The sequence below is a fragment of the Vigna unguiculata genome, chromosome 10 (assembly GCF_004118075.2).
Source record: "Vigna unguiculata cultivar IT97K-499-35 chromosome 10, ASM411807v1, whole genome shotgun sequence".
Lineage (NCBI taxonomy): Eukaryota > Viridiplantae > Streptophyta > Magnoliopsida > Fabales > Fabaceae > Vigna > Vigna unguiculata.
In genome coordinates this window covers 3,706,137-3,721,581 of record NC_040288.1, presented here as the reverse complement: position 1 = coordinate 3,721,581, position 15,445 = coordinate 3,706,137, and the positions used below count along the sequence as shown (strand labels likewise).

Here is a 15,445-nt window from a genome sequence, read left to right as displayed (position 1 = left end):
AGATAGGTACACAGTTAAAAAGAATGAAAGAATAATTTTATTTTTTTAAAAATAATATAAGAGAAACTACAAATGTAAAATAAAAGTAACACAAATTCAATTTTTTCATTTATTATAATAATTATTTATTTATTTTTATTTTATTAATGATAATAACTAAATATATTGTATTAATTCCTCAAAAATTATTAGTCAAGCCTTCACTTATTCCAATCGTAAAGTGGATTGTTTAAGATTGACTCTTAATAGCAAATATATAAGCAACTTGATATTTTATCATATAGTAATTAATTAAGTTGAACTTGCTTATTTAAGTGATATTTAAATAGTAGTGTGTTTTTGTCATTTAATGATGGAATAGGTTTTTCATTATTATAGTTGACTTGTTACACTAGATGATAGTAGAATGAGTTTGATGTTCTCCCATTTCTTTAGGTATTATTCGACAATTTTGATGATCAGAAAAAAAAATACTAATATAAGTGAGAAGGCATAACTCATAGCTACATTATTCGTGTCATATATCAATCCTACTCGATCATCACCACAACAAATTTTAATCTATTTTGGTTCAATTTTAATTCATATTTTAATCATTCTTTAATCATCTATTTTAATTTTTTTAATAATATGACATGATAATTAAAAAATAATTAAAATAGTAAATTAAAAAAAATTGATCAAAATATATTATTCCAACAAATTAATCTTTTATGCTTTTCGTCGTTTTGTGTAACATTCATTCTGTAGTTTTTATTTATATTTGTATTATTATTTTTAAATATTAAATAATTGTGGAAATATTAATAAAGTATTATCAAGTATTCAACATAATCTAGAATGTGTTCTTTAAATTTTTTTCAAATCTAAAAATGCCCAAAATGAATTTATTTGAAGACTCGATCATTAAAAATGAATTATGTGAGAATATATCTATTCTCCCTAAAAAATTAGGAATCTTTCTTTTCCTATATTACTAAAATAATAGGAAAAGAAAACCTTACCTTACATTCCACATTAATATTAGGATACTTCATGACTTCCTCTCAACATTTTTTTCCTTCAAAAATTCTCAGTTCTTTTTCTCTAATTCTAACAATGACACAAAAATAGTTGTATTAAAAACAATAAACCACAAAAAAAAACACTCATCTTACATTCCACATCAATATTAAAACACTAAAATCACATACTCTCAAAATATTTTTTCTTTACAAAAATCTCAATTATTTTCTCTAATCATAAAAAAAATAATATAAAACAACTGTAATAAAAATAATAAACTACACTTATATTAATTTCAATTGGTTGTTTCGATCTTTAATTTTTTTATAATTTCAATTTGTTATTTTTTTAATTATTTGTAATTTTGATTGTTAGTTTCCTTTTTTTATAATATTAATTTTTTATTTTATTTTCTAAATTATCCCTAATTTTCAGTTAATTATTTATAGTTTTCGTTTAAACATGGCATATTAAAATAAGAGGAAACACGTAATACTCATGATTAAATTAGAATAAAAAAACGAAAAATACTCATAATTTAATAAAGTTGTGAGTAATAACAAAAACTAAAATTATGAAAAAAATGAATTTTATTAAATATAAATACCAAAATTTCTAAGAGATATTATTAGAGACCAAAGGTTTTCATGATCTGGATTTGGGTATTCTTCCCTCTCCTAGATATTTTTTTCCAACATAAAGCCTAGTTTTGGAGATCAGAATAATGATTTATTTGTTTTAAATTTCATTTACAAGTACAAAAAGTGGGTCAATGGTTTCCTATTGTTAATGTATGGAAGGAAGAAATTTCCACAACGTAGTTGCGGGGTGTGTGAGTGTGTGATTGATTGGCCTTACTTTTAGTCAAGGTTGAGTAGGTCTAGCTCATGCATTCAGCAAAGACAAAGACTTTCACCACCATCATAGTGCATTCCTTTGTCGTTGTTTTAATTTCTACTTATCATCAATCAATAAGCCTGACCAAGTGTAAGGACCAAGTTGATTCTAACCATGGCTTCCCCTTTGCTTCCTTTTCTCTTCCTCTCAATGATTCTGTTACCCTTTCAACTCATCAGTGTTGCAGCCCAAACCAAAAACAGCTTAGTTATTGGTGATTCTCATACTGCAGGAAAAGCCACAACCCCATGGCTGGTTTCATCACCTTCTGGTGACTTTTCCTTTGGTTTCCTCCCACTTAAGGACTCTCCTGATAATTTCATACTTTGCATTTGGTATGCAAAGATTCAAACCAACACCATAGTTTGGTTTGCCAATAGGGACAACCCTTCACCAAAGGACTCAAAGGTGGAGCTTACAGCTAATGATGGGTTGGTGCTTACTGCCCCAAATGGTGACCGGTTATGGAATACTGCAACCAGTTTGAGAGTTTCTAAGGGTTCGTTTAATGACACTGGCAACTTAGTGCTTCAGGATGGTGACTCCAACAGTGCTTGGGAGAGTTTCAAGGATCATAGGAACACCTTACTGCCGTATCAGACTCTGGAAAGGGGCCAAAAGCTTTCTTCTATGCTTAGGGAGAACGATTTCAACAGGGGCAGGTTTGAGCTATTTTTCCAAAACGATGGTAATCTTGTGATGCGCTCTATAAATTTACCATCTGGGTATTCTAATGAAAACTACTATGAAAGTAGAACCTTCGAATCCAACACTTCTGGTGCTGGGACACAATTGGTGTTTGATAGCTCAGGAGATATGTATATTTTGAGAGCGAACAATGGAAGGTATAATTTGTCAGATGAAGGTGTTGGGGCATCTACCACTCAATTTTACCTTAGAGCAACTCTTGATTTTGATGGGGTGTTCACGCTCTATCAACATCCTAAGGGTTCTTCTGGCAGTGGAGGTTGGACCCCAGTGTGGTCTCATCCAGATAATATCTGTAAGAACTATCTTGCTGGTGCAAGTAGTGGTGTTTGTGGATATAATAGCATATGCAGTTTAAGAGAAGATAAGAGACCAACTTGTCAGTGTCCAAAATGGTACTCACTGGCTGACCCTAATGATCCCAACGGTAACTGCAAGCCAGATTTTATACAAGAATGTTTTGTAGATGATCTTAGTAACAGAAAGGATCTATATGATTTTGAGGTGTTGATAGATATTGATTGGCCTCTTTCAGATTATGAGCTTCAAAGACCCTTTAGTGAAAACCAATGCAAACAATCTTGTATGGAAGATTGTATGTGTTCTGTTGCCATTTTCAGGCTAGGTGACAGCTGCTGGAAGAAGAAGCTGCCACTTTCGAATGGTAGAGTTGATGCCGCGCTTAATGGTGGAAAGGCCTTCATGAAAGTGAGGAAGGACAATTTCTCCTTGACTAGTCCAACAACAATCGTTTTGAAGAACAACAGGAATACTTTGATTTTGGCTTTGTCAGTGCTTTTGGGTAGTTCTGCTTTGCTCAATCTCATATTAGTCTTTGCAATCTGCTTGAGCACTTCCTATGTTTTCCGGTACAAGAAGAAGCTCAGAAGAGTTGGCAAAACTGACACTACTGTGGAGACCAACTTGCGTTGCTTCACTTATGAGGAACTTGAAGAAGCCACTGAGGGCTTTGACAAAGTGCTAGGGAAGGGAGCTTTTGGCGTTGTGTATGAAGGAGTAGTCAACATAGGTTCCGTTACTCGTGTGGCTGTGAAAAGATTGAACACTTTTCTCTTGGAAGAGGTTCAGAAGGAGTTCAAGAATGAACTGAATGTCATTGGCCTCACACACCACAAGAACTTGGTTCGCTTACTTGGATTTTGTGAGACTGAATCAGAAAGGATACTTGTTTATGAGTACATGAGCAATGGCACTTTAGCAAGTCTTCTTTTTAATGTCGAGAAACCAAGTTGGAAATTGAGGCTACAAATTGCATCTGGGGTTGCTAGAGGACTTCTATATTTGCATGAAGAGTGCATCACACAGATTATCCATTGTGACATAAAGCCTCAGAACATACTCCTTGATGATTACTATGTTGCAAGAATTTCAGACTTTGGATTGGCCAAGCTTTTGAACATGAATCAGAGCAGAACCAACACTGCAATAAGGGGAACAAAAGGGTATGTTGCACTTGAATGGTTCAAAAACATGCCAATCACAGCTAAAGTGGATGTCTATAGTTATGGGGTGCTGTTGCTTGAGATAGTTTCATGCAGAAAAAGTGTGGAATTTGAGTTGGAAGATGAATCCAAAGCAATCCTAAGTGAATGGGCTTATGAGTGCTACTCTGAAGGTGCTCTTGATGCCTTGATTGAGGGTGATAAAGAGGCATTGGATGACATGAAGACAGTGGAGAAGTTGGTGATGATTGCTCTTTGGTGTGTGCAAGAGGATCCTGGTTTTAGACCAACCATGAGAAATGTGACACAGATGCTTGAAGGTGTTGTTGAAGTGGAAGTGCCACCATGCCCCTCACAAGTTAGTGTTCAATATTCCCTAAACTAATCAGTTGTTGCTAATCCTACCTGTGTTATCTAGATTCTAGTGTGAACTGTAGGATTTGCAGATATGTATGTTTATCTGTTTGAAGCTTTCTGATTTTTCAGCATTAACTACTTTGGGGTTTATGATCAATTAACCCTTTTGTATTAACTAGTTTGATAAGCCAGTTGTTCTGTTTTGGATTGAGGAAGTGTAAGTAACTTAAATATGCCATATGAGCAAAAGAAATAAAGCAGAGACTATCACATTATACTCAGTATTCCACACTCAGATCTTACAGTTTTACAAGGTTCTCAAATAGCAGTTCTTATCAGAATTCTAAATATTTTTGTAAGAGCACATAAAAACTAAACAACATTTACAAAACTTTCTTTCCCATGAAATTAAGTATCAGTATTATACTCCTCTAAACCTTGGCTCTAATCTTCATTATTGGAAGTATCACTGCAATTTATTCTCCTCTTGCAACCTTTCCCTTTTAAATGGAACAAAGAATTGTTATTGGAGACCATTTACCAGTAAGTTGTAAAGACAATCTAAAACAATTACAACACCATAAAAACTAGTAACTAAAGGGAACTTACACACTCACCCGAATAATTTGCAGAAAATGGAGAATGTAATTATACTTTCTGATGTGGAAATAATTGAACAAAGTCACTGCAAGAACATGTACCTACAGAAATGGAAAATTTGTCTGAAATACACGTAAATATGCGGAGAAGACACGTAATCAGTATTTCGTACCTTTGAGCTCAAACGTCACTGAGACATTTCTACAAACACTATAATCTCAATAAATGGGGAAACACTAGAAATTTTACTGAAATTGATCCAGTAAATAAAGCTAAATCGTCTATAAAACTTAACAAAATTTTACTAAATAAATTTTCACACCATCTTTACTTAAACTTTGTTTGGCTTAATAGAAATCATGAGAAAATAAAGAGATATAGAGAAAGGAGTAGAAATAGAATGGAGATAAAGAAACGGGTGGTGTTCGGTACAAAGAAAAATGGGTAAAAAGATGAAATAAAAAAGAAACGCATTTTTTCATAATAAAGTAGATAGTCGCATGTGTATATCGATGCAGAATAATCTATTTTCAAAAATAAAAAAATAGATTATTAGCTTTGAGAATCAATTATATTATCCAAAACACTTACAATGAAAATCAACAATGTTGATTATAAACGTCCAGCACAATTTCAAATTCGATTTTAAAATTAACATTATCATATTATCTATGATACATTGATATTTTTACAGTGAAAAACATCAACACAATTTTTTCAATCGGCAAAGAAAATATTAAATAAACTGGTACTTGTATAGAAAATTTAACATACAAACAATAAACAAACACAAAAAAAAAAGAATTATTATTATCTTTTACAATATCTTTAAAATAATTCACAGATTTCTTCAAGTGATTATTCAACTCCCCTTTTTTTATTTTTCCACGTCTAAGTGGGCCATTTTAATAAAGGAAAGCTTGATGGAAGGGTTAATGTTGACCAACTCGGTAGTAAAGACTCACAAATTCAACCAATCAAACTTTTTTTTTTCTTTTTTCTCGAAAAAATTGAGAAAATTATTTTTTAGAAAGAAAAAAAATTGAAAATTTTAACGTTATGGTTTTATTTGCTTTTTGATTAAAAATATATATAAACTAATATAAAAATTAAATAAAAGCAAGCTAAAACTTAACCATAAGTTTAACTTCAACTAGTGTCATTACTAAACAACCCTAAAAAAGTGTTATGGTTTTACTAAACAAATGATAGCTTTTACATCTACTAATTAACACTAACTAGACATTTAAATGGATATATTTTTTACCTTAAACTAATTAATACTATGCACACATAAAATTGTTTTTTCTAACTAAATAATGATTAACTCTATAAAAGTTAAGTTAATTAAGAGCATGTTCAAACCAACTTTTAATAAGATTTTTCATATAGTTTTTTGAATTTGAACCAACTTCTAGTAGAGCATGTTTGAATTTTTCATATAGTTAATTAAGAGCATGTTTAAACCAACTTCTAGTAGACAAACTAAGTTTTTATTTATAGAGTTTTTTTTTTTTTCTTTCTAAAACTAAAAAAGCTTGTTTAAATGGGTTCTAAAATTATGTTTGACAATACTTTTTTCTACGAATTAAAATGATTTAATTTATAAAATAAAGTATAGAAACTCTTTCGTATTAGCTTCTCTCCTCTCTTTTTTTTCAACTCATAAGATAATATTTTGTTTTTTATTTTCCTCTAAATGTTTATGAGGATTCCCAAAATGACTTGTGGAGACTGCATGTAATCTTGAGGATAGAACCCATATACCTAATTCTGTTTTATAATTAAATAAAATATTAAACCTTATAATTCATGGTTGCATAGACTTGTGTGCTTTGGGTCTTTGCTTGTGCTAACCAAACAAATTAAATAGACTTTTTCACTTTCAAAGACGTGTCCAATCCATTGATAATAAATGAGAAAATCACAATCATGACATGTTAGATCTAATATTTTTTTTATTATATGACATTATTTTAAAAAGTTTTTGTAATAATTTATTTTCAATTCTCTTCATAAAATTTTATATTTTCAATGACATTCTTTTCAAAATTACTTTAAGATAAAGAAATACATCTTTAATTTATTTTCTCGATCTAATTATATATATATATATATATATATATATATATATATATTTTTTTTTTTAATTTATACCTATTTAATTTTTCCGTAATTAGATGATGTGATTTATCATAATGTTTTCATGTCTTCACTTATTAAAAAAAATATAAGCTCCAGTAGTTGATATAAACTTAAAATACTGATGTCTTAAACTTACGAAGATGAAGTAATTGGTTTATTTATTTCAAGAGCATGACTAGTATGAAACGAAATAAATGGTAGAAAAAGTGGAACACTTGTAGAATTCAATGGAAAGAAAAAGTGAAAGCAATAATAGTTTGTCCCATTGGTTCATTCGTGTTGGATACGTTCTAGATTTGGTTCATGTAGAAGAATGAAACACCACTGTGAGAAAAACATTGCATGATTTACATAAACAAAATCTCAATGAACATATGATCCAATTAGTTTATTCTAACTAGTCATGGCTTCACCTCTGTTTGCCTTTCTTCTTTGCTCAATGGTGCTGCTACACATCTTTGCAGTAGCCCAAACCAGAAGCAACAAAATCTTTGATCACTCTCTTCTGAATGAAACTAGCAAAGTCTCATGGGTAGTTTCACCTTCTGGTCAGATAAACCAGACCAGAAGAAACATAACCGTTGGTGATTCACTTTTTGCAGAAACAATTAGCAGCAACACCTCAACGTGGGTGGTTTCACCTCGTGGTCACTTTGCCTTTGGGTTTCTTCCACTTGAGAACACTAACCATTTCTTACTTTCCGTTTGGTATGCTAAGATTCCTGACATGACTGTTGTTTGGTATGCAAATGGAGACACTCCTGCTCCAAAGGGGTCAAAGGTTGAACTCACTGGTGATGATGGGTTAGTCCTCACCGCCCCAAATGGTGAACAGTTATGGAAAACTAAGAGTCTTGGTGGTAAAGTTTATCAAGGGTTTCTAAAGGACAATGGAAACTTTGTGCTTGTGGATGAGAATCATCAAGGTGCGTGGGAGACTTTTAAGCATCCAAGGGACACCTTGTTGCCCACACAAACTCTTGAAAAAGGTGAGAGGCTTTCATCAAGATTTCTAGAGGCAAATTACTCAGAAGGAAGGTTTGAGATGATGTTTCAAATGGATGGTATTCTTTCCATTCATGCTTTAAACTCACCCTCTGGGTATGCCAATGAAAACTACTACGAAAGTAGGACTGAAGAGTCCAACACATCAAGCCCTGGAACTCGTTTGGTGTTTGAACCATCTGGGTATGTGTATGTTTTAAGGAAGAACAGTGAGAAATACAACTTGTCAACATGGAGTGGAGCCTCTACTACTACTGACGAATCTTACTTCAGAGCAACTCTTAATTTTGATGGGGTGTTTACACTCTATCAACATTCAAAGAGTTCGTTTGGGAGTGGTGGTTGGAGTGCTATTTGGTCTCAGCCAGATAACATCTGTCTCAGCAGACTTGCCACTGAAGGTAGTGGTGTTTGCGGGTTTAACAGTGTTTGTACGTTGGGGAGTAATCAAAGGCCAAGTTGTCAATGCCCAAAATGGTACTCTTTGGTTGACCCTAATGACCCCTATGGTAGCTGCAAGCCAGATTTCATACAAGGATGTGCAGAAGATGAACTCATTGGAAATGCAGATGCAGCTGAATATGATTTTGAGGTGTTGGTAAACACAGATTGGCCTCTTTCAGATTATGTGCTTCTTAAGCCATTTACTGAAGAACAATGTGAACAGTCATGTTTGGAAGATTGTATGTGTGCAGTTGCCATCTACAAATCAGGTAGTGATTGCTTCAAGAAGAAGTTGCCTCTTTCAAATGGTAGAGTTGATGTTGGACTTAATGGTGCAAAGACTTTCATCAAGGTGAGGAAAGATAATTTCTCTTTGGTTGTTCCACAAGCCAGAGTGAATGAGAATAGTAAGAGCTCATTGAGTTTGGTTTCTTGGGTACTTTTTGGAAGCTCTTCATTTCTCAATGTCATATTCATTGGGGCCTTATGCATGTGTTCTTTCTACATCTTTCAGTACAAGAAGAAGCATAGAGGAATTGAAAAAAATGAGAATGCCCTTGAAACTAACTTGCGTTGCTTCGGTTATGAGGAGCTTGAAAGAGCTACAAATGGTTTTCAGAAAGAGTTAGGAAGAGGGTCTTTTGGTGTTGTTTACGAAGGAGTCATAAACATAGGCTCAGAAATTCCAATAGCAGTGAAAAAGTTGAACACTTTGCTTTTCCAACAGGTTGAGATGGAGTTCAAGAACGAGTTACATGTCATTGGTCTCACTCATCACAAGAACTTGGTGCGGTTGATAGGCTATTGTGAGGCTGAAAAGGAAAGATTGTTGGTTTATGAGTACATGAGCAATGGCACTTTGGCAAGTCTTGTTTTCAATGAGGTGAAACCTGAGTGGAAACTAAGGTTGGAGATTGCATTTGGGGTTGCTAGAGGACTTGCATATTTGCATGAAGAGTGCATCACTCAGATTATCCACTGTGACATAAAGCCACAAAACATACTCCTTGATGAGTACTACAATGCCAGGATTTCTGACTTTGGATTGGCCAAGCTCTTGAAGATGAACCAAAGCAGAACCAACACTGCCATAAGGGGAACAAAGGGGTATGTGGCACTTGAATGGTTTAAAAACATGGCTATCACAGCCAAAGTGGATGTGTACAGTTATGGTGTGTTGTTGCTTGAGATCATTTGCTGCAGAAGAAATGTGGAAATGGATCTGGAAGAGGAAGAGAAGGCTATATTAACTGATTGGGCTTGTGATTGCTACTCAAGAGGGACTTTTGATCCATTGGTTGAAGATGATAAAGAGGCATTGGATGACAAAATGAACATGAAGAAGTTGGTGATGATTTCCATTTGGTGTATTCAAGAGGATCCAAGTCATAGACCAACCATGAGAAAAGTGACACAGATGCTTGAAGGTGTCGTAGAAGTCCAACCTCCACCATTCCCCTCACAACTTAGTAGACATTCTCAAAATTCATGAGTTCTTTTTATGTAACCTCAAGAAATACTGAAATAAAACATCTTTGGTTCACACCTATTTCAGTGTTTTCTTATTTACTTATTTTATGTTGTCTCGATTATATCTTAGAAGAATATGATGTTTTCTCGTTTGCTTTTATTGTGTTATTTCCCATCATATTTCAGAATTATTAGCAATTCTGGGTTCTTTTGAAGAAATGCATACTTGTTATTTTAATTGGAGAATTGTTTGTAGCACTAATGCAAAATTAGCCTTCCACCACGTTACACGTTTTATGTGGGACTCAAAGGAAAACAACGAGGTGGTATTTTAGTAAATAAGTGGAACCTATTTACATATTTACATCTCATAAAAAATTTTACTACTAAATTTCAATAACTTTTTTTTTATAATTCTATGTATATTTTTTAAGTGATTTTTTTTTTTACTTTTTTATTTTTAATTTTTTAAAATTATTTAGAAAATGTCATCTCAGAAAAAATTATCAAAATTTAGTAGTTAAAATATCATTGTGCTTACATTACACTTATTGAAATCTAACTTAAAATTAAAATTAGGGCTTCCAAATTTTTTCTTTCTCACAATTTCGACATGAATTTTTTCTTTTTCTCGTTTTCTTTCTATTATGATGATGTTATTCATGATTGTTTCTAGAGGTGTTAGAGGTTATGTTATTCATAATACTAATACATAACTGATTTTTACGTTTGAGTTCGTAATACTTTCTTTTAATTTGGGTAACTAATAAATTAAATATTTTAATTTAAGTTTCTTATGTTAAATAGTTTTATTATTCACATGTAGGTTAAATTGAAACGTGTAAACAGAATCTAAATTATTAAAAAAATGATATGTTTTAAATAACTTCTTTTGCACATTTTAATAGTGTAAATTATTATATGATAAAAGAATATTAATTATGATGATAAAAAAGTAAGTTGAAAATTTGAACTACAATTTTAAGATATTTTAAAGATTAGTTAATAAATAACACAAAAATATAAATAAATTATTTTTTATAATTTTTTAATCATTCAATATGTGAAAAGAAGTGACTGGGTATTCAAATTAAATATTATATTGATAATCTAAAACTTTTTTAAGTTAAAATTAAAATCTTAATAATACTTAAAAGAAAGTGAAAAATGTTGTTTGGGCTTTTTAGCCCATTTCCGGGCCCATAATCCCCACAAAGCAGGGTAAAACCCTAGTTCATTTCGTGCGCGCTTTTCAGTGTTGAAGCTTTGAGCAGAGGCATCGGTCGTTCTTTCATTCGCTCGCTCACTCACTCTCAGGAAGAGACAACACAATGAAGGTTTCATTTACAAGCCCTAATATTTGCCCAATTTTATCTCTTCGTTTTCTCGTTTCTTTGTTTCTCAATTCCCGCGTTTTCAATTTATCTTTTGCAGTTCAACATTGCCAATCCAACCACTGGCTGCCAGAAGAAGCTCGAGATTGATGACGATCAGAAGCTGTAATTTCTCCTCCTTGTTTTTTATTTTGGTTTTTAAATGTTCGGCGTTGCGTTTGTCTTCTTTCTCCGTGTTAAAAGATGCGTTTAGATCGTAATTTGAGTTGGAAATTCGTTAAATTCACTTACACGTTTGGCAGGGGTGTTTTCTGCAGTTAGTTACCTGGGGTAGCTTTCTATCCATCAATACTATATATAAGTTCTTCTATGTTGAGTTTTTTTTTTTGTCTTTTTTTTTTTAGCTATGGGTAGGGTTGAATGTTATATTTTGAACCATTAGTAAAGTTGCTTTCGATGCTGTTTGCCAGTTACAATTAGAGTTTCACCTTGGTTAGGTGACCTTTAATTTTTGCATTAAAGGTCAATATATGTTGTTGTGATCAAATACTTTTTCTAATTTGAGAACACAACTGAAAGCACCCAATAAACTGCATCCTAGTTTTCTCTGCGTCTGAAAAGGAAACACATGGAAGATCTGGAAAAGGAAGTGATGATGCATGCATCATGTCCTCAGACATCACCAGTATTGTTAAATTGGTGGCTGTAATGACTTACAAAATCTAAAGGCAACAGAGAGGATTGTGTTAATACAAGTGCATTAGTAATACAATCAGTATACCAACTATGGGAAAATTTAGGCCTTCTGTTACTTTGATAACACTGGACCCATGTTACTGTGATTATTGCAAATACCCTAGTAGCTTCCTGTGGCTTGCATGCTGCTCGCATTGTTGCTTTTTATTTTATCCTTTTGCAGTATTACCTTTTGAACAGAAGCCATTGTCCAACAGCCATAATTGTTTTTCCGAGTTTAAAGTTCTTGTTAATTTTTTCTGTAATACAACTTAGGCGTTTCTGTTTCCTGTGCTAAATATTAGGCCCTGTGACTTGTTTTCCTGTTATAATATTATTTTGAAAATTGCAGGCGAGCATTTTGGGACAAGAGAATTTCACAGGAGGTCAGTGGAGATGCTCTGGGTGAGGTATGTTCTGTAGATCGAAGCCTTCATATACTTGTTTCCATATCTTTTGCGGAGCATCAATAATTAATTGGTATGTTTTACTTCACTATTCTGCTACTGGTAGGAGTTCAAAGGATATGTGTTCAAAATCACTGGTGGTTGTGACAAACAAGGATTCCCAATGAAGCAGGGAGTGCTGACACCTGGTCGAGTTCGTCTTTTGCTCCACAGAGGTAGAACTGTAATCAAGCTTTAGTTTTATACCCGTTGATTTACCACATTATAATGTGGAATTGTGCAACCCTTCTGTTCTCCATTATCAGTGACCATGAAATTTTCCATTTGTCACTCATGGCATGTGCACTGGCTTTTGTTTAAGAACTTGTTATATGATTCTTTTAATCTTTAAATGATGTAATAAATGAAACTATTTCTTGAAGATGTATTTGTCTTTATGCTTTTTGAAGATGATCCAGAGAGATATTAATTCTCTTTGCATTGATTGTGTGAACAGGAACTCCTTGCTTCCGTGGGTATGGAAGGCGCAATGGAGAGCGTAGGAGGAAGTCTGTTCGTGGGTGCATTGTCAGCCCAGATCTTTCTGTTCTGAACTTGGTAATTGTGAAAAAGGGAGAAAGTGATTTACCAGGACTGACTGATGTTGAAAAGCCAAGAATGAGAGGTCCAAAGAGAGCATCTAAGATTCGTAAGCTGTTCAACCTGTCTAAGGAAGATGATGTGAGGAAGTATGTCAACACATACCGTCGAACCTTCACAACAAAAGCTGGTAATTTTCCTTGTGCCTTTAAATTTGTTTTTTTTTTTTTTCATTTGAAGTAGCCAAACTGCCATTGGATTTGAGAGAATAAATGGTTTATGATTATAATGAGAAATGAGAAACATTAGACCATTGTATTAAATTTGGGATTTTTTTGAGTTAGAAAGCTTATTTTTCAATTTGCAAGTGGAATCAAATTGTTAATCCTAAGAATCATTATCAATATCAAATGTTGATATTGTATATGAATGTATACTTGGATTTTTGTTTGCTTTACACACATTAGCTTATCATTTTGAAATCAAGTAGTTAACATAGTGAAATATATGCTTCAAATCAATGCTACAAATCATAACAGCGATAATCCCAAAAGAAAATAGTGTCTGTTGGTACTACAAAACTTCAACATACAATAGTTGTTTACTGACTAACAATGCAGCAACATAGCCATCATAAAAGTATTGGCTGTTTTTGCTGTTTAAACACTGTAGCATTGTGGAGGATTTCTCACGGTAAACTATTCTATGGTGTGGTGTGTTGGGTTTAGTCAGGTGGGCTATGGGGACTGCTTTTCTTGTAGTAACCATGGTGGTAATAGCTGAGTGTGAACAAGATTTAAAATTAGAGCAGTGACGTAAACCAACCCCAAAATAAAAATCCTTGAAACCCAACCCAGGCCCAAATTTAGGAGATCACAAATACCTGACCCAATGTATTCCCCAAAATTAAAAAGTATAATTGACCAGACCCATAAAACAACTAATTTTTCAGATTACAACGTGCAACAGCAACCCTATCAATGACAGCCCCCTTATCAAACACAACAATGGTTGTCACCAGTGACAATGACATGTAATGTGCTATTTGTATCTTGCATTAAAAATAACGTGCCGGGCATGTAATTTTTTATCGGTCTTTTTGTTTATTAGAAGTTATTACAGTCATAATAAAAGATAATTACGTTTGCTTTGACTTCATTCTTGGTAAACAACAATTTAACTGACGGCGCTAAGAAACTGCCTCGAGCTATGCGTGGTGGTTCTCTCTCCAACATCCAATTAAAATTCAATGGGTCATATAATGAATTTTAATCTCAATAATGGACTTTTGGTTTCAGGGAAAAAGGTGAGCAAAGCTCCAAAGATTCAACGACTTGTGACTCCATTGACCCTGCAAAGGAAGAGGGCAAGAATTGCTGATAAGAAGAAGAGAATTGCCAAGGCAAAATCAGAGGCAGCTGAGTATCAGAAACTTCTTGCCTCCAGATTGAAGGAGCAGAGAGAACGCCGCAGTGAGAGTTTGGCAAAGAGGAGGTCCAAGATTTCCAGTGTTGCTAAGCAGCCTGCCGCTGCATAGGCCAGCTGCTCTCACAAGATATGGTGAAACTTAATCTCATCATAGTTTTGGTAGTGTCACTCCATGATGGATGATGGCTTCTTTATCCTAAACGTTTATGGTTTTTCTATTTAAACACACTAGAGTATATTCAATGTTTCTTGGTGTTGTATTTGAGACTACCTAATTGAAGAATTTTGCCTGCTTGAATTCTTTTATCCTTTCGAGTATGTACTATGTAGCATGTCGGTATTTGTGAACTTGAATATATTTTACTTATCACTTTATTTGTCTGAACGCAGCCATTTGTTTCTGTTATTTTATTGGGAAAACTCTCTGCTAGTATTACCAAGACTTTATGTTCGATTCATCACAACAGATTGTATTTCTAAAGGGAAAGTGTTTAGTTAGACAAATGTTAACAAATCAAATGCATCCGAGATATATGTATGGAGAAGGAGAAAGGTGAAGTCCTTGTTACAGATTCAGAAATATGGATGATGTAATTTGAAGCATAAAGAAAGGAATAACTCAACAAAATTATCAGTGTCCTTCATCACCTATTTTCTATATCAATTTTGAACGTTCTTTATATCTTGGTAAACTTGCGTTGCCATTTATTTATATATATTGTTTTCGTTTAACCTCTTCAATATTGGTTTATTATTCATCTTTCAAATAATTTTGAACTTTAAATTTCAAAGTTCCTCTTTTAGTTCTTACAAGTTTTCTTTAAAATACAAAAATATGAAGAAAAAAAAATCCAAAAGCATATAGATT

General features: G+C 33.2%; 2 protein-coding genes and 1 long non-coding RNA gene across 3 annotated transcripts; 2 read left to right on the top strand and 1 right to left on the bottom strand.

The window, feature by feature from the left end:
- Positions 1-1,775: 1,775 nt before the first annotated feature.
- LOC114166980 lies at positions 1,776-10,223 on the top strand. The gene is made up of 2 exons (XM_028051869.1): positions 1,776-4,456; positions 7,577-10,223. Exons 1-2 carry the CDS (start codon positions 2,017-2,019, stop codon positions 10,114-10,116), a joined length of 4,980 nt encoding a protein of 1,659 aa, XP_027907670.1. The 5' UTR covers positions 1,776-2,016; the 3' UTR covers positions 10,117-10,223.
- Positions 4,676-5,453, bottom strand: LOC114166681. Its single transcript, XR_003599979.1, has 3 exons — positions 5,203-5,453; positions 5,048-5,131; positions 4,676-4,930 (listed from the first exon to the last, which is right to left on the bottom strand). It is a non-coding gene; the product is annotated as an uncharacterized LOC114166681 (long non-coding RNA).
- A 1,075-nt stretch (positions 10,224-11,298) lies between the features above and the next one.
- Positions 11,299-14,966, top strand: LOC114167422 (40S ribosomal protein S6-like). Its single transcript, XM_028052510.1, has 6 exons — positions 11,299-11,431; positions 11,529-11,593; positions 12,516-12,573; positions 12,677-12,785; positions 13,067-13,339; positions 14,448-14,966. Exons 1-6 carry the CDS (start codon positions 11,426-11,428, stop codon positions 14,684-14,686), a joined length of 750 nt encoding a protein of 249 aa, XP_027908311.1. The 5' UTR covers positions 11,299-11,425; the 3' UTR covers positions 14,687-14,966.
- Positions 14,967-15,445: the final 479 nt, after the last annotated feature.